This window comes from Pollicipes pollicipes, unplaced genomic scaffold, assembly GCF_011947565.3.
Source record: "Pollicipes pollicipes isolate AB1234 unplaced genomic scaffold, Ppol_2.1 Scaffold_6686;HRSCAF=7923_pilon_pilon_pilon, whole genome shotgun sequence".
In the NCBI taxonomy this organism is placed as follows: domain Eukaryota; kingdom Metazoa; phylum Arthropoda; class Thecostraca; order Pollicipedomorpha; family Pollicipedidae; genus Pollicipes; species Pollicipes pollicipes.
The window spans coordinates 5,488,861-5,512,506 of NW_023596921.1; the positions used below are offsets into that span (position 1 = coordinate 5,488,861).

The following is a 23,646-nucleotide window of genomic DNA, read 5'->3' on the forward strand; positions in this document are numbered from 1 at the left end:
AAACAGCGATGATGATGGGTTTGCTGTTATTGTGATGCAGGAAGTGTGCGTGCCATGAATAGGACCTCCTCATGCCTAGTTGTTATCAACGCGCGCTCGGGTCGAGGATCAATTTGCAACCTTCCCCTTCCTTTCCAAAGGCTTTTCAAAATGATTTATGACCGGTGCGGCGCAGTCGTTCTAGTGCTGGTAGGTGCACAGCTATATACAACAAACGTTTCTATGGGTAGGTAAACATCAGCTGCACCAACGACGAAATTTTGGTGCCGCTGCGCTGCGCCAGACTTTGCACAGTTGTGGAAAATTGAATGACGGGTCTTTAGTTACGGGAAGCTAGATTAGATGACATGGCGGCTGACCTATGGTAGGTGAGAGTCAGGTCATGGCTATCAGCAAAGACAATTCCTGTGGAATCGTTCAAGCTGATGCGACAACGTAGCGCGAAAGGGAGTATTCTAACTTTTTTACTTTTCACTCATTGTTACATTAGACGCGTACGATTTGAGCAGCAATGCAAGTTTTCTCCGAATCTTTCCGAATAGCTCAGAGTTTCGATTTGAGGCTTTCGACCCTGCGGGAGAAATCTCATTTGACACACATGCTCACCACTTTGAAAGAAATAGATTTGATTTGCCTTGCTCTTCCGACGTAAATGCTCCGTGACGTTTGCAACACACTAATATGTCGAACCGTTTGTGTAACAAATACTACGAAAGCTCGAAACACTCTGTGTATACAAAAAACATGCGGTATCAAAGCTATTGTTTCGCAAATTCAACGAAACATTATGCTGTGTTCTTGCTTGCCCCCAAATGGCGTTTACCGCCCGTGGCTCTTTTCGATGCACACTTTGGCCTTGGGAACGAGAGAAGCACATGATCCATGTGACGCACTGGTTCAAACTTGAGCCAATGCGCTTCTTGGTAACAGGCCCTCGTTCGCTGGGCCATTCACAAACGTTCTATTATTGGCACCAGCAGAGGTGCGCACGGGGGTTGTCTGTTATTAAATGCAAATAGTCCTGAGGTTTCGCTGGACTATGTTTTTGTAACATGCGTCTGGGTCTCTTTGCCCACTCCTTTCAAGCGAAGACATAAATACCTGAGACACTTTCTTAAACAATTACCCAACTGAGGTTGGGATTACCACTAATTCCATTGAACTTTGGGTCAGTATAGAGGCCGTACCGAGAGCAAAACCAAAACTGTTTTTCACTAAAGCACATGCTCCCGACGGTAGATTTGTATGCTCCTTTCGAATTTCTTGACCACGGGGAGGTCAAAAAGCTTCTTATCTAGACTTCTTGCAGGCCAGGGCAGTTCATTGACCTAAAATGGCCCACGTCAGTCGTAATTTTTCCAACCGTTGCGGCATAACCGTTCTGACCGGTGTGACTTGAAATGAACACCTGTGACATTTTGCATAGAACAGGCATTTAAGTTCAATACGGTTACATAAAGAGGTCTGGAGGTACTTGGGATGACGATCCGGAGTTTGACCTTGCTTGGCCAAAAGGTCAAAAGTTTTTTTACCTCGCCTATCTCAAAATTTGACACAAATGAGTTCATACACAGATCTTGTTACTTTGTGAATTAAATGCTTCTAGTTCCCATGTATATAAGAAAGTAGTATTAGCCTTATTCCTGGGAGAAAACCAGGAGAATGGATATATGGTTGGGTTACCTATATATAGAAAACCAGGAGAAAACGAGGAGAATGGAGATATAGTTGGGCTAACCAGGGTTATTCCTGGTTTTCTCGAGGAATGAGGCTTATACTGCTGTCTTATCCATGTGAATAATGTTCCTCACTAGTGCGCTGAAGGAATAATGTTTCTAGTTCTTTTGCTTTTTATCTCAGCGGTCAAATTGCCCCCCCCCCCCCCTCTACCGAGCGCGTCGCAATGAGAGAAGAGAGAGAGAGAGAGAGAGAGAGAGAGAGAGAGAGAGAGAGAGAGAGAGAGAGAGAGAGAGAGAGAGAGAGAGAGGGAGAGACGATTTTTTGAGAAAAGCATGGCTTCGAGTATCAACTCATATAGCACATGTGCACAATGTACATATGAAGTAGGATACTACTTAGTTGATATTATATCTGTGTTTATAAGAGTGGTTATATGGGGAATACTTGATTTGCGTAGTCGCATACCACAGCAAAACGTTTGGAGTGTGCTTGCGCTCCTGGTATTTCTGCCGGAGATCGCCACTCGCTGCTTTGGAACCAGATCTCTATGTATGGGAGACGCTTGCATTTTTTTTCCTAGCCTTAGGCATAGCCTTTCTTTCCTGTCAGCGAGGGTTTCCATGCTCAAGCAATCCAAGATGTTCGAGTACTTTTCCAAATGGCCGAAGATGATTTTTAAGGCTCTCTTCTGCACTTTCCCAAGGTGTTGCGCCTGCTTGGCAGTGAGTCCGGCATGAAAAACCGGTGCACAATGTTCTAGCAATGGCTGGATGTAAGTAACATACACACGAACAATCTGTTCCTGTGGTGGATGGTACTTCTTCTTTATGTAGGGCATATATAGAGCTTTCGATGCTTTGGTTGCAATATCATCCAAATGTACTTGCCATGACATGTCACTCGACATTGTTACACCTAAAAGCTTGGTTTTGATGGCAGTTGGCAGGCTTTTTCCTTGAATCATGATGACCGGTAGTGCTAATGGTTTTTTGGGCTGTGAAAAAATGCATGACTTGACACTTGTCAGTGTTCAATATCATCTTGTTTGCCGTTGCCCAGTCATTTATCTCGTCAGTGTGCTCTTGCAGCTGGCAGTGCCGATCTACTTGGTCAATTCAACACGCCTGGTATATGTCAAGGTCGTCTACATATTTCAGTCGGTCGTCAATATCAGCAGCGGTACCGTAAACCATAGCCAGGAAAGCAGCCGGGCCAACTAAAGTGCCTTGTGGAGTGCCGCATGTTATGGTTCTCCAACGGCTCATGGTTCCATTTGTCATCCTGACCCGCTGCTGTCGGTCCTGCAAGAATGAGCATAGCCACTTTGCATACCCGGGCGAAGATCCATTGCAAGCATGTTCTGGATAACTGTCGTATGATCAATGAGGTCAAATCCCTTCTTAAAATCGTACATAAACATGAAAAATATTGTGTCTGCCTCGTCTAACTCCGTCAGCAAATCATGCAGCTACCTAATTTAATAGTGTGACGTTCAGACACTTTCATATTTCCGCATTGGCGGTCATCTATGCTTGGCTTTACATCCGCCAGAATTTGCGGAACAATAATTTTTCCAAAACCTTGCTAAAAGTCGGTGTGGAAAAGTGGTAATCTCTATGAGTATCTTTATCTCTGCAAGATAACATTTGTAATTAAAATACACCAGTAAAGCAAGACCTTCCTCGTCGCAGATCTCCTGGCAACTTGGGCGATGTTTTCTTTGTCACAGAAGCGATTGTTGCTCCCTTCCACACGGATGGCGCGCACCTTTCATGCAATGACCGGTTGAAAATATGAGTAAGTGGTACGGTCAGTTCCACAGAAAATTTTTTGTAGCCGCGCTGGAAGTTGCAATCAACCAGCCACCGTGCGCGTGTTTAATTGTGCTTCTGAGCAGTGCGTAGATGTCCATGAAATGGATGTACATCATACTTCTTAAGACATTTCAAGGTCATGTGGCCTTCACTCAGCACTACGAAGTGGTAATGGATCATCCTACAAAATAAGTTTTACCTAAATGCCTACGATTGCGCATTATTGAATGCAGGCATTTTTGCTGCGTACAGCGATGCACGTCTCCTTTGAAAGCCTAAAACCTTCACTTAAACCCAAATCTGTGAATTTCCTGGAAATCGTAAAAGAATGCAGCGAAAGGCTTTGAAATATAATGACCACAGGACTTCAGATGAAATTTAAATCCTCCTGTACTTTTACCGCAGAAAGTGTAAGGCAAGTTTGGGCGTACAGATGCGTAAAAACACCAACGTTGCCATTAATGGTGCTGAACCTATATTCTATTCATATTCATAACCTATATTCTATTCATAGCTGGACCTATATTGTGCAGTAACGATGCCCCACCAAAAATAGCATTATGTTACCCAATTTGATTTTCTGATCAGAACATGCATTAAAGAAAGTCGGGTTTTGGCTTAAAAACAGTGCTAGGTGCCGTAGCCTTCCATGAGTAGCAGACAAAATGATGTTTGGCATAAAGGTTTCCACAAGACCAATGAATCAGTAGCGTCAGTGTCATGTATATGTTGCGGGAATAAGCGTCTGGGGTTACGTTTGACGGGCAAAAAATAGTACTCTGAGTGTAGAAAAGTTTGCCCCAATGACCTTAAGCTGCTGATCTTTTGAGGAAATAGTTTGAGGTTGCGGGCATCTAGTTCCTCTATGCCGACGCCACCACGCAGTAAGACCAAAGAAGATAGTCTTTGTGTGACAGTCATCTTTTACGTATGCGTTCTGTAGCATTCCGGTCAAGAATACTGAGGGACCAAGACAACATTGGGGGGGGGGGGGGGGGTAAGGCCCTCTCTACAGAAAATGCAAATTGACACCCGTGCATGCAGCGGTTTGCCCCTGCGTCTTTGTAATGCGCGCACAAACGAAATCGAATCTCAACGAATTTGATAGCGATTTTTCCGCTCAGGAGCAATTGCATTCTGTCGCCTCTAGCTAGGCCACAGGTCACAGCAATAATATCGAAGCATCAAGCGCTTATCAGCAGTAGGACAACGTGGTGAAAAACGGTGCGAAACGGAAGAGACTCAGGAGGTTTACAACAGCACAATACGGTTTGGAACAGAAGCCCCCTCAAAACGTTGTAGACACAGAATAACCCACGCACCTCTCTCACAGCGAGTAATTTTTCAAAACTTGGATAGATCGAAGACATAAAAGTGCACAATGATCCTCTTTTAGCTACAAATATAGCGGCACATGCTGGTGACAAATTAACGAGCGAGTCCGATTCTTACGCTAAAGTTATTCGCCAAAGACTCTAGCGCAAACAAACAAAGAATCGCCATAACCAAAGTATTTGCGGGATATGGAGAAATCGCGAATGCCTTAGCACCATATTTTCACGTAGAGTCCCTCGGAAAAGATGTGCTGTGCTAAAAACGCCTTTACGCTTCATGACTGCCTTCTGGATTACTCTGTGTTCCTGTCAAGTTTGACAGACAGCTCGGTGCAGTATAGGATCCCCAAAGATCGGTAATCAGAGTATATACGGAACACAAGACTAAGATCCCGCACTTTCCGGTGTCAGTTGGTGTTTCTTCTGCTTCCATTTAGTGCCATTGCCAATCAGGTTTCGTTCCGTGCCGACCCCGAGTGCGATAGACAGGAATACCCTGGGGGCATGCTCCAGATCACCTTAATGTTATTGTCTTGTTCCTCCAGCAGCAACGCAAGCGCTGTTTTTGGTGTTTTCGCCGCGGAGCATGCAAGGCTTAGCAGACCTGCTGAGGTCTTGGCACGTGCTGGTCTCGCCCACCCACCATGTTATCAGCTTGTAAGCTCATTTTCCTCCGGTGATCTTTGGAAAACTGCTTCGACGCTGCGCAACACCGATCACATACTAAGTAAACGAAAGCAGGAATAAGACTAATGAAAGCAATGTCGCAGGGATGCTTTCCTAAATTTAGTCGTCAGCGACTGCAAAATAGCAAAGATTATATTCTATAGTGACGCATAGGAAAATGACCGCTTTGCATAAAGAACACGCAGCATACAAGTATTCAAGCGGTACGGGGCTCTGCATCCTGGTGGTCTTGACTATGCCGATCTATTATCTTTAGCCTGGTAAGACAAACGGGGACGATTACGGGAGGAACTTTGCATCTCCTAGGGGTTTTTGGTCACCATTTATCGCAAAATCGGTCCAATGCATTCGGCCCGTCTTTCTCGCAGAAATACCAATAGTGTACCGCATGCAGAACAGTCACGTTGCAGAGATAACTAAGGTAATTTCAAACTACGCAACTACTGCTGCCTGTTACTGTGCCACCATGCTGGTAAGTGGTCACTATCAAATCCCGCAGTATGTGACATTTCAATATTTGACACCATCGCACTGCGCAACACACTGATCCACGGCAGCTGACCGCTGCAGCCGACGCTGCAGCGCACACCCCCACTGCTGTCGACACCTAGATCGGTGTTTGGATGTGCGACCAGATGTTAATGACATAGAAATGGCAGCCATCAGTCTGAGACCAAGCTCATCTAAATCAGACTCCTAGCCCGTTACATGAAATACCACGTCACAGCTCACGCAGTGCCAGCGCGCACATGGTCGGCCTCCCGCTTACGCCCGGTTTTCGCCACAGGTCACGTGATCAGATCGCGTGACTTCTGACAGATCGTTGCAGCCCACCTAGCGCTGTCCCCACTATTCGGATTGGACCGTTCTACCTGGTGTGTAGCACTGTCGTAGCACAGTTCTGGCGTACTTCATGCAGCAGGATTGAAGCGTTCCGTTCACACACTCATTGCTGTAATTGGTTTTCATATCAGGACCCCGGGACCTGATAAAGTGCTTTCGGCCGGGGCTGAAATAGAACATTTGAAGTCCCGTTCGCCGCGTGCCATGGTGATCGGATAAGTCTGGCGCGCGGCCAGGACCGTGTTAGGATCGGGCCTTCATCAGCCCTGGAAATGCAAGCGACTCCAGACGGACCACGGGCCTTTGCAGTATATCTACACGATATACTGCAAAGTGCTTTAGCCGCGGTAAAATGAAATAAGGTAAGTATGATTAAATGCGCTAATGTATCATGGTTTACCAGCAATTCAAATGAACTGCGTAGTTCGGCAGGTTTCTCATCCACAATTACGAGGAACGAAACCTGCTCAACAGTGCCAATGGACGTTTCATAAGTCCTAAAAATATGAATTTAATATAAAATAGCCAACGATTAAACAAAATTCCCATGGTACCACCTATTTTTGTAAAAGAGAAGGTATTGGATGCAACAATCGCGGTTATTAGGCAGTTTCATGCAACCGCATCTATCGTGCTAAAACCATTGACATTGTATAATGCTGTGGGTGAAACTAACACTTGTAGGTGTCGGCAATAAGTTACACAGAACTATTGACTAAATTTAGGAATTCTGGGAATTTATGGATCCCAGGCCTTAAAGTCTACATGAATTGAACGATTCTGTTCAGGGTGTGTCATACGTTTGAAGGTATATGACGCGATGAATCGAACGATTGTATCCACGGCAAGTCACACCTTTAAAACATATAGATGATAAAAGCAATGCAATTTTAAAGCGTATCAGCGTAGTCCATGTCCTGTTCGTTCAGAGCTGCTCTACAATACAGCAGGCTTTGGAACCTAACACATGGTCCGATTTAACTAGAAGGGGAACAAATATCTTGACCGGTATTATCTCATAAACAAAATGGTTTCATGAATTGCTGCTGGATTCAACTGCATAGCATGAAATAATGGCTGGGTAAACCGTAAATAAATGAAACTTAAATGTGCATGGAACCGTCATTGCATTTGCTCATTTATTTCAGTTTACCTTTTTATACAGAATTCAATACGTTACGTTTGTCTTAAAAAAGTATGCAATAGTTACCAATGAGTTACCAAATGAGCTACCAGCAACAGCAACGCAAATGTTTTTGAAAGTCTATATTTTGTTTGGCGTTGTATGCATGTCTACTGCAGCTCGCGGTTTGCCTCAGTCCCCCCCCCCCCCCCCCTGCAGAAGCAGCAGCAGCAGAGACGCGGCTTACTTCTGCCTCTTCGCAGCAACAGCAGGAGCGCGGCACACTTGGGTCTGTCTGCAGCAACTGCGGCAGAGCGGCTCACCTCGGCCCCGCTGCAGCTCCCTCAGCAGGTCGGCGAGCTTGACCTCGTTAGAGCTGACCTGACCCGCCAGCACACAGCCCAGCGCGAGCATCAGCAGGGAGCTGAGCATGGTGACGATCTCGGCTCCAGTCTGGGGCAGAAGGCGATGTCGGAGAGCCAGTCGTCGACAGCTGTCGGTCACGCCTCGAACACGACGACGGAGGGACGCGTGCCGGCGGGGAACGTCTCACGTGACTGGGTACAGTGGGCGGAGGGACGCGTGCAGGCAGGGAACGTCTCACGTGACTGGGTACAGCGGGCGGAGGGACGCGTGGAGGTCCGGAACGTCTCACGTGACTGGGTACAGCGGGCGGAGGGACGCGTGGAGGTCCGGAACGTCTCACGTGACTGGGTACAGCGGGCGGAGGGACGCGTGGAGGTCCGGAACGTCTCACGTGGCTGGGTACAGTGGGCGGAGAGACGCGCGTCGGCGGGGAACGTCTCACATGCCTGGGTACAGTGGGCGGAGGGACGCGTGGCGGCGGGAACGTCTCACGTGTTTGAGTATGCAGGTGGATTAACCCGTTTATTCAGCTATATGCCTATGTCGTGTGGTGCAAGCTTTAATGATCACTGACATACGGCTGACGGGTGGCTGCCTCACGGCACCTAACGGATTCAGACTACGGTTATAATGCATCATGATACGCTGCCTTGTATGACTTTCGATGTTCTCCAACCTTCAATGTATCTGAAGTGATGGAAACGCTTGGTCGTCAGCATATGTCCGCTCATAATTTCCACAGACAACTCACTCAGGCGGAAGCACACATCACCAGGGTGTCGCTGTCAGCTTTAGCCGATTCTAACAGCTTTGGCGGAGACGTTCACATGCAACGTAGCCGCCTCTTCACGGCGGCTACTTTTCCACTACAAAGAGCCACCTGTGGGAGCTCAGAAATACTCAGGGTCTCCCAAGGATCCGACGAAATCATTTTGGACTGGAAACATTTGATGCCTGGAATGATTTCCACGCTGAAGGGACCAAGTCCATCGTGGTCAACCGGGTTCAAAAGTGATTGGAGGCGCATTGAGCACATCCGGTGTACTGTCCCAGAATAGATCGAAGACGAGGAACTTCCAACGGACTCGATGAGATCTGGGCCCACCCACGGACCAGATGGCATTTCCAAATCCCAAATGTCACAAAATAAGGTAAGGAAAGGTCAGGCAGAGGGGAGAGTGAGAGAAAGCATGCCTGGGGGTGTTTGAGTTGTTTGAATTTCATCATGAATAGATAGGAATTAGATTGAGATAACTGAAGTTGGCCTTGCATCGCATCACAATACGATGCACCATGCTATATTGCACTTCATAGAAAATGCACACAGCAGAAACGCTTTCTAGTATACAGGCACGTTCTTTTAGGTATTTAGCGTTATAAGTGCAGAGCAGAATAAGGCATTCGCGTCTGATTGTAAAGACACGTGGAGCAAGAATGCACATTGATGTTAGAGTTCCAAAATGGGTGTGATATAATATTTTTGTTGAAAATAACCTGTTAAGACATCATTAAATCATCATCGCAAGAAATGTGGGCATAAGGAAAGCGGGAGAGGTAGGTCACTTCTTGAGTGATATCCTTCTTATTTCACTCGCTTTGTTATCAGTTTAGTTTGTTTATGTACCACAACATACGCCAAAAACCTGGCACCAAATTTAACCGCAATACTACGCACAGTGCCCGCTTACGTGTAGATGCTGACCAAGACTGAAATCCGCCCGAGTTGTGAGACCCGCCGAGTTGTACAGCAATGCAAACAGCGTATGATGAAGCGAGGCACATCCACACCGCCCCCAGTGCTGACTGTGTGCGGCTTATGCAGCGCGTCTGCCGCGGGCCATTCGACTCCATACACGCTCCTTCTTACTTCGCAAACTTCTTGAACAGGCAGGCAGGACTGCCGCGCTCAAGAGCCATAGTTGGCCGACCTTAACGCGGCGTCGGGTCTGCCTGGGCGAGAGCCTGATATCGTGATCGGCAGGATCAATGAGAGCGAGCTGAGCCGGCCTGGGGCCCGTCTGGAGCCGGCGCCGCCGCCTGCTCTATGGCGGCCGGCCGCAGCCGACCGGCGGCGACCACCCGCTTCACAGCCATCGCACCAGACAACAGTTTTCTAGGTTTCCAATTATTAGAAGGAGGTAAAGATTACTTTTCCCGTAGATGGCCTTCCCATGGTATGCGGAGCATCGGTGCCATTTCTGCATTTTTCAGCTAGCCGAATCAGTGCCGTGATCTCGAGCGCCGCCGCTATTTAGCGATGCCTCATTCCGGTGTGCCACAGGGCCCATGATAAGCTTAAGCTTTGCTAAAACATTGCAGCGTGAAGAGAAAGGCCGGTAGCAAAATGCCAGTTTGAATGGCACGTTATGCCGCATTTTTCTAAGTGTGAGAATGACACTCATCTTTTCTCGGGTCCTGCCTTTGAACCACACACGCAGTTTTGCAACTGGTGATAATTTCCGACGCTACAATGGTCAACCATGGATTAAGTGTTGCAAAACAGCCAGCGAGCAAGCGGGCGAGCAAGCGGAAATAGCAAACAAAAGCGATTCCGCGGACCAGATGTGCCGCTGAACTTGTCATAGTAGTCCGCAGAAATGATAATGGTGAACTTTGCGGCACTACAGGACAGAGTCCGTCGTAGCCGGACAGCTGCGGGTAAATCCCCCATTACCCTGTAACGATGCATAGATGCAGTTTCATAACTGCTAGCTTGGATGATAGCACACTTTTTTAATTAAACCACATTTAGGTCCATAGACCGTATAGCAGTATCAGAAAACCGTATGTTACCCTGTGCCCGTTCAGGAGCACAGCGGTAGGGCACAGTTGAACGCGGGTGAAAGACTGTTACCATCCGTTTCATGTAACTCATTATAGTTTACTGTGAACCCCGCTCAATTTGACCTCCCGCTTCATGTCACTATTGAACCATTGTAGTTTACTGTGAACCCCGCTCAATTTGACCTTCCACTTCATATAACCGTCGACCCATTGTAGTTCGATATTTTGCACTGTTGTCAAAATAGGGTGGCAAACTGTTGCTAACCACGCAATAGTCGTTGCTGGGTGCGTTTGTCAGTGGCGTGGCCAAGGGGAGATTTGGGCCCATGCCCCCACCCCCTTTCCTGGGTGGTGACGAGGCGGCACCCTAGGTTCGAGGTGTCTAGGGTCCCAGAAGTTCCCAGTAGGTGCTTTTCACAGTTTTAGACGTCTGTTGGTTTTCTAAAACATAAGAATACTCCCCCCACCCGCCCTCGAGGCATTAAGATAGGAAGGATCCTGAGCTCAGGAGATTCCTCTCGTCTCTCCACTGTTTGACCCCACTGCTCCCCAGTCACTCCTGGTGCGCCGGTGCGGACAGACTAGCATGATTTGGAGCACTGCGAGATGCCCCCTCAGCATTTGCTACAACCTACTTTCACTTCAGTTGCATTACACAACGCATTACGCCTGGAGGTAAGTACTCGGCAGAGGCAGTAACAACACATACACAATGGACCTGCGCGGGTCGGAATATTTTCGAGCGCATTTGAAGCTCAGACCTCGACCGCCCACGTCATCACTTCAGCGGCCACATAGCCACTTATCCCAGTGACGTCATTAACTCCCGTCCAGTCAGACGACTCCTGACGGCTCGTGGAGCAGCTCTCAAAACCACATTACGGGCGACGGCGGCTCGCCCGGTGCATACCAATAATGTCGCGTGACCACCGGACTTGCGGTTAAGTGGGCGGACGGCCGTGCCTGGTGTGCGGGGTCCTGCCTGGGCCCGAGGTATCCCTTAGGAACAAATGTACCCATTTTGTGGACAGGCACCGTTCTGATAGGCCTTATTGCTCATCCGGGTGTGCATTTTAGGTGCACGGAGATGTAAACTGGTGCACAGGAATGGAGACGGTGTAACTGGCAGGCATTCTGGCAACCACCAAGCATTTAATGACCGCTGTCTTAAGGAGCAGTCGCAAGCTAGGACGACGCGAAAGGCACTGCCCCTATCCCTTCGTCGCAAAATTAGCGTCAAACCCTTGGCGATGCACGGGAGGAAGCGATTTGAATACGGAGTCATGAGTTTGCCTCTTTGCACTTTCTGAACATTGCGATACACATGGAACATATTGCAATGCGTCTGCGTGTAATCTGTTTCAGAATATACTCATATATAATGTTGATATGTCTCAGCGATAGTGCGCATCATACAGGGTATTTGACACTTTTGATGCGCAGAGAATAAAGTGTGAATGCGCGGTTATTGCAACGTAATTTCATGAAATATGCGAATGACATTGATACCCACTGTGCATGCGTGCCATTTTGTGCACGAGAAGGACACACTGCATACCTCAATGGCTGTCATTCCTACGTTGTATATATTCACTGATATTTGGTTTCTTTAGAATTTCAAAATCCACTTAAAGAGGGATATCTGCCGAAATTTCGTCAATTTTGCGTGAGTGTGCAGTATATATGGCACATATTTGAGGGCACCTGGAAAAGATGAATTTGTTATTGACGTGAGACGGTGACAAACTTTATGCTATTGTGCCCCTTTTGTAACTGTGATGATGTCGATCGATTTCATGAAACGTTGCGCGATAGTTATGTTAGCGCCGTCCTACAAGCTTTTCCAACGATGGTAGAAAGTTTATGCGGAGTCTGGAAAACCTCGGCAAGAAGCAAACAAATGCCAACATTCGATTATCTTCAACGAGACGTGTATTGCAAAAAATCTGCTGCCGAGTACACACACACACACACACACACACACACACACACACACACACACACACACACACACACACACACACACACACACACACACACACACACACACACACACACACACACACACACACACACACACACACACACACACACACACACACACACACACACACACACACACACACACACACACACACACACACACACACACACACACACACACACACACACACACACACACACACACACACACACACACACACACACACACACACACACACACACACACACACACACACACACACACACACACACACACACACACACACACACACACACACACACACACACACACACACACACACACACACACACACACACACGCACACTATATCTATATATCTATATATATATATATATATATATATATATATATATATATATATATATATATATATATTCTGACAATAGCCCAGCAGACGATGCACTCTTTCAAATCAAGCCGTCAAAATTCAGCTATGCAACCATTAACCCACGTTTATGCATGCTCAGTCAAGTGGTGCATACAAGTTTCAAATACGGCTGCAACAGCCTCTTCAGTTCGCTTCAAAACTTCATTTCTGTACTTCAAAGGGACTTCTAAAGCAGATGAAGAAGCCGTCAGAAGACTGCTCAAGTTTTTTTCATTAAGGGACAGCGTGTACAGGTTGCAGGAGGAAACACGCTATGGGGCGGTGTGCACGGAAATGGCGTCTCGCGTAAGCCGCGGCGTAAGCCGGCCGACAGCATCAGCTTGCCTGTATGAGAGCCTAGGTGCAGCTGGCCTCTAGGAAACACAACGAGAACCAATCCTCAAAGTTTTGCAAGTCGACCTGTGTGGTGAACGATTTCGCCTTCACTTCTAGTGAATGGGCTGAACCACTCAGCTGTGCTTACCCTGGTCGTCCTACACCAACGCAGGGCCCTAGAATTGCGACACAGCTGCGGGACGAAGCCCCTGGACGTCATCTCCGGGGTTTATCTCTCCAGGGTTTATCTCTCCAGGATTTATCTCCCACCCGGGGATTGCGGCTAACAACATCAATGCCGTCGCTTGGCGTTCTAACAAAGGTAAGCTAGTGGTTCCGGAGGCCGCCGTTGTCCGGGTCATAGTTCTAACATCCGCCGCCGGATGGACACGCGGGTGACGGTGGCCCTGTCTGACGGACAGACGCCAACAGGAGTAACGCGGCAATCTGAGCCCGAGTGGAGAGCAGGCATGCGCATACTCGTAATGGTGTTCGTCGTGTTGTACGTTGCGCTGTGAGGCCAGATTAAAAGATTCCTCCAGACTTTTGCAAGCCGTTGAAGAAGTGCGCACAAACATTTCAGAAGGATTTTTTAATTTATACTTGTGTCTTCAGAGATGGCGGCGGCTAACTTTTTGGGTGGGCGCAAGCCGACGACCCGAAAAGTGGGCGGTTAGCCGCCGCGGGACTGGCGGGGAGCTAACTAGCTGATGGTGTGATCAGCTGGTGGTTTATGACTGATGTAGCGAAGGCGCAGTATGACCGTCCTCCAAGTGAGCGAGCGGTCTGTTGGCCTGGTGAGGCATATACATAGCACCAGCAAGCAGACAGTCCAGGCTGGCCGATGTTCCACCATCGTCGCTTGTCATGCTGCTATCACTGATTGTCTGGCATCGCAGCGAGAGCCGTAATAGATGATCTCCCAGCCGAATATACTGAGCAATCAGCGAAAACAGTGGAGCTTCAATAAAGAACTACTCCAATAAAGCAAGCGCACAACTCGATCATGAATTTACCAGTGCCTGCCATCGACGGCCAAAGTTTAAAGCGCCGTTGTGCGGCTTAAGGGTGCAGTTTCATGACCGATATTCCGCTGCAATAAGGCTGCAACTTGGGGCCATTCGGTGTGAAGGTTATTGCTGACTGAACCGTTCGGCGTGAAAAGCAGCGATGATTCGAGACGCGCACGCAGGAACAGGCTCACGGTACGGTCTTCCAAGCACCAAAATCCTCAAGCCACCGTCAGCCCCTAGGCATGTCCGGAATGCCAGAGTCTGCTTATTTAGTAAACTCTTCGTGGTGCAAAGCCATGCCGATTCATTTAATGTGTCATTAAGTAGGAACCCAGTAAACCAACAAGATCTTCACATTCCATGAATGATTTCGGCGTATCGTCATCAAGAGCGATCGATCTTCCGTAGCGCCTTTCTGACTGACCCCAGTCTTCCAGGACCTAGTTCGCTCATCGGCGGACAACAAGGGAAACCGGCAGAGATTTAGATGTGGTTCAGTGTTCAACAATGCGAAATGCGGTATAGCAGCAGTAATTTAGTGTTTGGCCTTTGAACTATGCTTATCCCGGCGGCTTTGCCGTAACAACGTGGCTCAGCAGTCTCCATCTATCATAGCAACAGTTTTGTTATGAAGACGCGCAACGCAAAATGCTGTATTGTTTTGGGTCGCTGTGGGGATTTCAATGGAAACATTCTTGGGCATTGATAACCTGTGACAGGAACCGTTGTCATGACGACGGCACCCGTGTTCAGTCGTAAACTTTGTTGCCAAAACTGGCCCAGCAGATCGGTAAGCATCAAACCGTTTTCTACGTTTGTGTCCCAGCTGTGTCTCGTGCTCAGGCATGTTATTTGGAACTAGAAATATCGGAACAAAAACCACGAGGAGAAAATTTCAGATACCATGTGTTCTGAACACCTTGAAAAGATTGGTAGCATTATGAATGTTAGTGAACGGGCGATATATTCATGCTGCATGCGAGCATTGTTTTTTCGGTTTCATGAACTTGTCTGCAAACAGGAACTAGTAATTAGAATAGCGATTTTCTTTCATTTGGGGGCATATTCGGTTGCGCGCGGATAGCAGCGACGACCTCCACGAGCCCCGCCGTCGGGTGTATTTCACTGCACGTGACGCCATGGTCTGCAGGATAAACCACTACGCTCAGATTCATAGCGGTCACGAGCGTCAAGAACCAGACGATTCGTATTCATATGTGCCGTGCAGAGGCCCGGGGAGGATGCGGATAATGGCACCGCGCTGGGGATACCACTGAATCAAAACGGCAACGAAAACCGCTGGTGAGGGAAGAAAGCAAAAACGAGCCCGATGCAGCCCATATTAGAGGACAGCTGAGTTCGGCGTTGCGAAACATTCAAAGAGTAACAGAGTGAACCGATACAGGGGGTGATTGACAGTCTAATTGCTCTGCAATCATGTAGACTTAAGTTTCATTATTAAGCTCATTATGCATCATTGAGAGTGCCATCATTATGCGTCATTGAGAATGTGCATTCTAATTTAGTCATTGTGTAGACAGTCCTCGTCATTGATATAACTGCCCAAGCAACATTTCAGCTGGCTGCTTATCCGGCCGTCATGAAGTGCTAATTGGTCTCGAAAAGGGCTTTAGGACGTTTGACGTAGAGTCACGCATACATCACAGCTTCGCAACATTTCGTCAGCTGCGAGCTTCGAGCCCACTATCTTATAAATCGTAGACCGACATTTCAGTCACTACATGATCGAGGAAAACAATTAGTTATCTGACAAAAGACGGATACCAAAGAAATCAGGAGCGCATGCCACAGCTTGGTATGCAATTAGCTCAAGAGGTTTTTTTAGAGGCTCAGTCTCCTAAATTCTCCTTGCCGTTTTCCCCTGAGTGGTTCCCTAGGTTGAATCGCTCAACAAGCATCACGCACTTATGCATACCAATACAACCTCAAACAGAAACTTCACCCGGTTGTTGACTCACGGCTTGCGTGACGGGCCCTATTATACCGGCACAAATACAGCTTGACTAGCTCGCCAGCCTCGCACATTGGCTTGACCTCGATGTTATGTGATGGCTAATGGCCGTACGCGTGGCATCGTCTGACGCCCGTACTGACCAGCGGCTCGGCTCCAAACATCGCCTGACCAGCGGCTCGGCTTCAAGCCTCGCTGTCAAGCCGTACTGACCAGCGGCTCGGCTTCAAGCCTCGCTGTCAAGCCGTGCTGACCAGCGGCTCGTCTCCAAACATCGTTGCCAAGCCGTACTGACCAGCGGCTCGGCTTCAAGCCTCGCTGTCAAGCCATGCTGACCAGCGGTCAGGCTCCAAACATCGTTGTCGAGCCGTACTGACCAGCGGCTCGGCTTCAAGCCTCGCTGTCAAGCCGTACTGACCAGCGGCTCGGCTGCAAGCCTCGCAGTCAAGCCATGACTAGTGGTCCGGCTCCAAACATCCCTGTCGAGCCGTACTGACCGGCGGCTCGACTTCAAGCCTCGCTGTCAAGCCGTACTGACCAGCGGTTGGGCTCCAAACATCGCTGTAAAGTCGTGCTGACCAGTGGCTCGGCTCCAAACATCCCCATCAAGCCGTGTTGACCAGTGGCTCGGCTGCAAGCCTCACTGTCAAGCCGTGCTGATCAGGGGCTCGGCTCCAAACATCACTGTCAAACCGTGCTCACCAGCTGCTCGGCTTCAAGCCTCGCTGTTAAGCCGTGGTGACCAGTGGCTCGGCTCCAAACATCCCTATCAAGCCGTGCTGACCAGCGCCTCGGTTGCAAGCCTCACTGTCAAGCCGTGCTGACCAGCGGCTCGGCTCCAAACATCGCTGTCAAACCGTGCTGACCAGCGGCTCGGCTTCAAGCCTTGCTGTCAAGCCGTGCTGACCAGTGGCTTGGCTTGAAGCATCGCTGTCCAGCCGCGCGACGACCGCTGTGAGTTGGGACGCGACGGGTAAAACATTGTTACGAAAATGGCCGGACGTCTAGAAAAACGAGCATGCGACTGTGTGGAACGACACACACCGCGGCCTCGTTAATATATTCTTTGCGTAGGAGCAAAAACATGGTAGCAGCCAGGTCTACGTCTCAATCCCAAATGAAACCTGACACGTTCACCCAGTAGGTGTCGGTATGGACTGAGCAGTGGGTGATGGATCCTGTGTGTTGATGAAACGGTAAGCGTGATGTCGGAAAAAGCCACACCATGGGTTACGATCAGTGCCTGCCTGTTAATGGGAACATGTTTATTATGACATAGGCGCTGACACCCACAGCTAGTTCGTTTGGGGAGGGGTGGGAGACTTTTTGAAACTATAGCAGTAGTTGCGTTTTTTACTCAGGAATCAATACTACGTAGGTCTAGGTAAAACTCAAAGCAGTGGACAAATTTGTCGAACTGAGGCTCTGAACTAAGTGATGAGTGGAGTAATAGAGGAAAGTTTTGTCATTTGTCTTTTCTTTATACAAATCCGCCATTACTTTCACTTCAAATCCTCTCAAAATCATCATCCAGGCGTAAATGGTCCCTCATATGGCATACTGCCAATGCGTGAGGGTGCGGCGACCGGGTGTCATCTGCACAAAATTAATAAAACCAATCATCTTCACTGGCTCCAAAAAGCACCATCACATAAGTCCGCTCTAAATTCCCTGGGATGGCCGAGGATCGAGGCGATGGTGGCGCACCGCGGTGTGATTAGAGTGCTTAGGGCGCTGAAAAAGGTAGGCGCGTCTCACGAAGTCCTCGCACTTTTGTGCCACGCACCGCTGTTTTGACCCGTGAAACCGGCGTCTCGAACGGAGGCGGTCTGCACCTGCGCAAACATCGACTGACCGCCACACAGAGGGCATTTCCGCATCGAGCCGCAGCTGTCTGGAACCGCCTGCCATTGTGCGCTTGTGATGCCACAACACTGAGCACGTTTAAGACCTCTATACATGTTACGATTTTGATAACTGACCACTGACCTGATCGGGTCCATAGTGCATAGATTGGTCTGTGTGAACTCTCTGACCATTGCTCCATTTGACCAAACATTTTGACCATGGCTCGTATATCTTTATTATATACTTAAACTGCGCACCTTTTACACTGCCCTTGTGTGCAATTTGAAACATGACCAGTGTCTGAAACCGTAAAAGCCACCATGTGGATGGTTTTCAAAATACTGATAATGTTACTGATGCCTGTACGAAGAGATCGTTCAATCCATAACTAAGCGATATGGATTACATGCTCATGCGAAATGCTCCATTTTTTTCAAAACTCCCGTGATATACTGGTACTGCGAGAGCTTTTTAAGGCATGGCATTCTTGGCTATCATATACCTATGGCATGACACTTGTAAAATGCGATCATATGTGTAGCCTGCAGCAGACATGTACAATGGCAAGTAAGTGCACTGTCGGTTTCAGATCAGCCCGGCCGGCAAACCCGAGGTGGCTTGCTGTCATAGTTGAAGTAAGGCTTGACAGCGAGGTAAGACGACAGTGAGCCTGCCACCAGCTAACATCGGCAGACAACGGATAGTTGAAGTAAGACCGTTCGGCCTGGCATTACCCAACGCCGGGAAAAGAAAGTCTGGTAGTTTTGAATAGATGCGGGAAGCAATTCTTCCCTAATTTAGCCTAACAAAATCAACAAACTAAACGGAGGCGATAGTGAGGCTCTGCGGCGGGAAGTGAAAGAAAGTGTGAAGTGAACGGAAGGAAACCCAGATTATGAGAGGTTAGCTAATTGACACAGCTCCCGCCGCAGTCGCAGAAACTTGTCCTGACGAGTCACGCGTATGGAATGTGCATGTGTTCTTACCATTCGGTGTGTGGACGTGGTGTGAGGAGGGCTGGAAGTTCCTGAACACCATTCGAAGAGAAATGGCACGATTTTGATAAAGTCGTCGTGCACAATTTCCATAAATAAGTGTGGAAATTCAGAACCCTTTTCAGAGGGTCTCTCGCCCCTCAAAAGCGCGGGGAGTTAAGGTCAGCACTGTACCGCGCTGCTGAACGAAGCAAGCTGTCGCTGACTGAGCGTGACGAGCTGTCGTCTGAGCGAGGCGAGCTGTAACTGTCTGAGCGAGGTGAGCTGTCGCTGTCTCAGCGAGGCGAACTGTCCCTGTCTGAGCGCACCGCTCTCACCGAGGCGACCTGTCCCTGTCTGAGCGAGGCGAGCTGTCGCTGTCTGAACGGGGCGAGCTGTCGCTGTCTGGACGAGGCGACCTGTCGCTGTCTGAGCGCAGTGAGCTGTCACTGTCTGAACGGGGCGAGCTGTCGCTGTCTGAGTACGGCGAGCTGTCGCTGTCTGAGCGCAGTGAGCTGTCGCTGTCTGAACGGGGCGAGCTGTCGCTGTCTGAGTGCGGCGACCTGTCGCTGTTTGAATGCGGCGACCTGTCACTTTCTGAGCGAGGTGATCGAGTAGGCTGTTTTTCAAGCGAGACCGGATCATATAACGTCTTGTGTGGTTATAGCCATACGTTGTCATTTCGAGCTGATGTCACTTAATCTAAAAGATTGAATGAGCAGTGCACTTACGGTTTGGTGTAGGGATAATTTAGTTCTTGTCTTAGAATTTAGTTCTAGCTTATATGATAATTAGGCCCTTAAAAATGTCGCATGCGTTCGTTACTTAAACGGGCGGGCCGAGTAAGTACAGCATGCCGTGAATGCGTCTTGACAAGCACTGTGGACTGCTTAATCCATCGAGGTGTCACGACATTTTAAAGCCGGAAACATATTCTGCATCGCAAAATTGCGTTACGCATTCATTGACTTCCATTCTACAAGTAGAGAAGGGTATATGGGAAATCCATATATACACATATGGAATGGATAGCTTGCTGGATTGGGTGCAGATGTTGAAAAATGATGGATATGGGTACAGCTACGGGTAAGATATTTAGAAAATATTGGATAGAACCTCCAAAAAATATTTAAGTCACCTCTTCGTCGTCCTTCTGTCACAACTAGCCCCATTCGCAATCTTTTGCAATCATTTATACCAAAAAGTAAGCATAAGAGCTTCCCTGAAACTCTTCCATGATTAAGAAGCGCAGTATTGGAAAAAGCGCTAACGGCTGGGTACCGCTGATTCGGAGTGGGCAGCGGGTGGGTATGAACACGGCCCACGCGCAGCAGGTGGGTATGGGCACAGCCGAGGAGTAGCGGGTGGATTGAGCAATGGGAGCGCTTCCCAGTACAAGTCTCTATCTACAAATCAACAGAACTTTTTTAGAGGACCAAATGTTAAAAAAACGTGCCACTGTAGGCAGCATCGGTAAACTGATACACGCTCCGGATGGAGCTAGACACAGAAAGACTAACACTCACTGGCTGCCAGTCAATCGGTACGAGCGCCCCGCAGATGCGACTCGCAGGTCGTAAGGTTAGTTCAGCACCAGCTTTTTGGGGTAGCGGGTCGCGTCAAACCGGCCCCTGAGTCACGTCAAACCTGTCGCTGAGTCGCGTCAAACCGGCCCCTGAGTCGCGTCAAACCGTCCCCTAAGTCGCGTCAAACCAGCCCCTGAGTCGCGTCAAACCGGCCCCTGAGTCAGCGTCAAACCTGTCGCTGAGTCGCGTCAACCCTGTCGCTGAGTCGCGTCAAACCAGCCCCTGAGTCGCGTCAAACCGGCCCCTGAGTCACGTCAAACCTGTCGCTGAGTCGCGTCAAACCGGCCCCTGAGTCGGCTCCCGCGGGGGTCAGCTGGTTCGTCACCAGGACTCCACGGCGGCAGTGCGGGTAGGCGGGACTGGGACTGGGCGCCGGGCCGGCGGGCGGGCGCATCGGGGTGCCACTCACCGGCAGCGGCGGCACAAGTAGTGCTCTGGTGACGGCGCCGGCTGGCTCGGCTCGCCGCTCCGTATTGACGCCACGACCGCCGCCGCCGCCGCCAGGTAGCCCCGCTGACGTCACCGGTGTGACGTAACGGCGCCGCACGGCCGGGCGGCGGTCCCCGGCGGCCTGCGCATCGTCGCATCTGATGGCATCAGCCGGCCCGCCCCTGTCGAGCGCGGCCTGCGCATCGTTGCATCTGATGGCATCAGCCGGCTGATCGTCGCATCTGATGACATCAGGCGGCCCGCCCCTGTCGAGCGCGGCCTGCGCATTGTCGCATCTGATGGCACCAACCGGCCGGCCCCTGTCGAGCGCGGCCTGGCAGATCGCGAGGCGTCGCGCCACCCCTGGTCCCGGACGCAGCCCAACGCAGCTGTGGTATCGTTTTTGTATTAGGCAATCTTCGGAAGCTGCCTCAGGAATCCTGTGGAAGTATTTGGATACTCATGTCGGACGCAAGGTGATAGAAATATTTGAGGAAAAGGTGCTGACAGAACGATTCAAGTTGCTGAGCAGATTCGTAGGCCACGTCTCACTGTCCATTGGAGCGAGTTATGTTGTCACATCGTTTAACGAAGCGATGGTTTAAGACCAAAAATCATGGGAACAAGGAAAATCGCCGACACGCGCAGTGGTTAAGGCGACTGGACCTAGATCACAATGTTCCTGCAGTATGGAAGTGTCGTTTGTCCTAGTTTTTACTGAAAATATGTCACTTGCTAAACAGATATTCAGTAAGAAAAAAAACTTAATAAAAAGAAAATCGACATAATGCAAGTTATAGCAATACACTTACAAGCGCTGGTGGTTCCCGGCATTCAATGACATTACGACACAGCTATAGCGAAAATTAAGTTAAGGCCATCTTCCTGTTATCTTGTATTCGGGCGTAGGAAAGTGCATTATCAGTCATTATCGCTCCGCACACTTGGCTATCATTCACGGAAGGTGGCTGAGGCCTCAGTGTCCTGAATAATGCCACGCAGATGCCAGACATGAGAAGTGATTGTCATGCCCTGAGAACTTAGGCTTCCTCCCCACGTCATCATTCAGGCCCCGGTACAGACAGCTCGTCATTTAACGTCCTTTGCCGCGTCCCAGCAATGCATTTTCGTTGTGCGTGCAGCGACTAGCAAGATCGGAACAATGAACATTTTGCCCACGGCAGGATGCTCAACGGCGACTTAGCTGAGTTGGTCCAGTTTGTTTTGTCTCTAAGATATACCACTTGGGTTGGACGCAAACTCTTTGTGATAGAATGTAACAGGCATGTCGGTCTTCTGGAGATACTCATAGAAATTCTGTCGAAACTGCGGCGGAGAATGCGGTCGAATGACCCATACGAATGAACGGATGTGGTGGCTATTATACCACGGGTGATCCCAATGGCAGGGGTCCAGTAGCGACAGCGGTGCGGCACGGCCGCAGTGCTCGCCCACGAGCCACTCGCCAGCCGGCGGCGGTGCGGCACGGCCATGGTGCTCGCCCAAGAGCCGCCCGCCAGCCGGCGGCGGTGCGGCACGGCCTCGGTGCTCTCCGGCGGTGCTCGCCCGCGAGCCGCCCACCAGCCGGCGGCGTTTGGCGTCACCAGCGAACAAGACGGCTTCGCTTGAAGAACGGTGCGATGCGAGCCGGTTGTCATCGACCGCCACGAAGCGGCTCCGGGAGTGGCGGCGGTGGCGACTGTGGTGAAGCGGTGCCGGGACTGGCGGCGAGCGGCGGCTGTGGTGAAGCGGCGCCGGGACTGGCAGCGAGCGGACCAGTGGCCGGCGACTCGTGGCCGCACCCCGTCGTTTAGCAGCTGTTCGCGCGTCTCAGCGCCGAGACAGCTGCTGCTCGCCGGGCCCGCCGAACAAGACGACGGCGATCAATAGACAGACTTGTTTGCGCCCGTCAGATACTTAAGCGTTGGTCTGCGATGTTGCTCTGCTCGGCCGGCCGGCGTGCGGGCGGCGGCTCGAGTGCGACCCGGTGTTTTGACGGGCGGTCGACCGTGTGACCGGTAAGCGAGTTACGGTCAGCGTGGACACACGCCAGCGTGTTGGCGGCGGGAACGGGGGAGACGAACACGGTGGTTTGCATGTTCCCTTCGACTCAGTGAAGAAGTGTGACCTTTGCACAGGGTTATGAACTGACACACCTGTTTACGAAGATGCGAATGGGATACACGGTGTTTATGATGATGATCATCATCATGGCCGCGGTATGGCTTGCATGACGTTAGCCGCATCAACTTTTGGGTTGAAAGACTGCTCAATGCTGTGCCAACGCGCGATGCTTGTCCTCGTGCATTTTCAGTCAGCCCTTACCAACGTTCCTCAACATCCTTCACTCGTGATGATGTCTGGCTTTACACTCCGTGCCTTCAGCGAGCAGATGTTCTATGCAATAATATATAGAGTTTGGGCTCACTTCATAAGGATAAGTAATTTGATAGGTGAACATGAC

General features: G+C 49.7%; 1 protein-coding gene across 1 annotated transcript in view; it reads right to left on the minus strand.

Moving 5' to 3' along the window:
* Positions 1 to 21,197, minus strand: part of LOC119107574 (desert hedgehog protein) — an 85,610-nt gene extending 64,413 nt beyond the window's left edge. The window contains exons 1-2 of the mRNA XM_037231062.1: positions 21,163 to 21,197; positions 7,805 to 7,934 (exon numbers count right to left, since the gene is read on the minus strand). Coding sequence (XP_037086957.1) covers positions 7,805 to 7,913 — 109 coding nt within the window. The 5' untranslated portion in view covers positions 7,914 to 7,934; positions 21,163 to 21,197. The remainder of the gene's footprint in view (positions 1 to 7,804; positions 7,935 to 21,162) is intronic.
* Between the last annotated feature and the right edge of the window lie 2,449 nt (positions 21,198 to 23,646).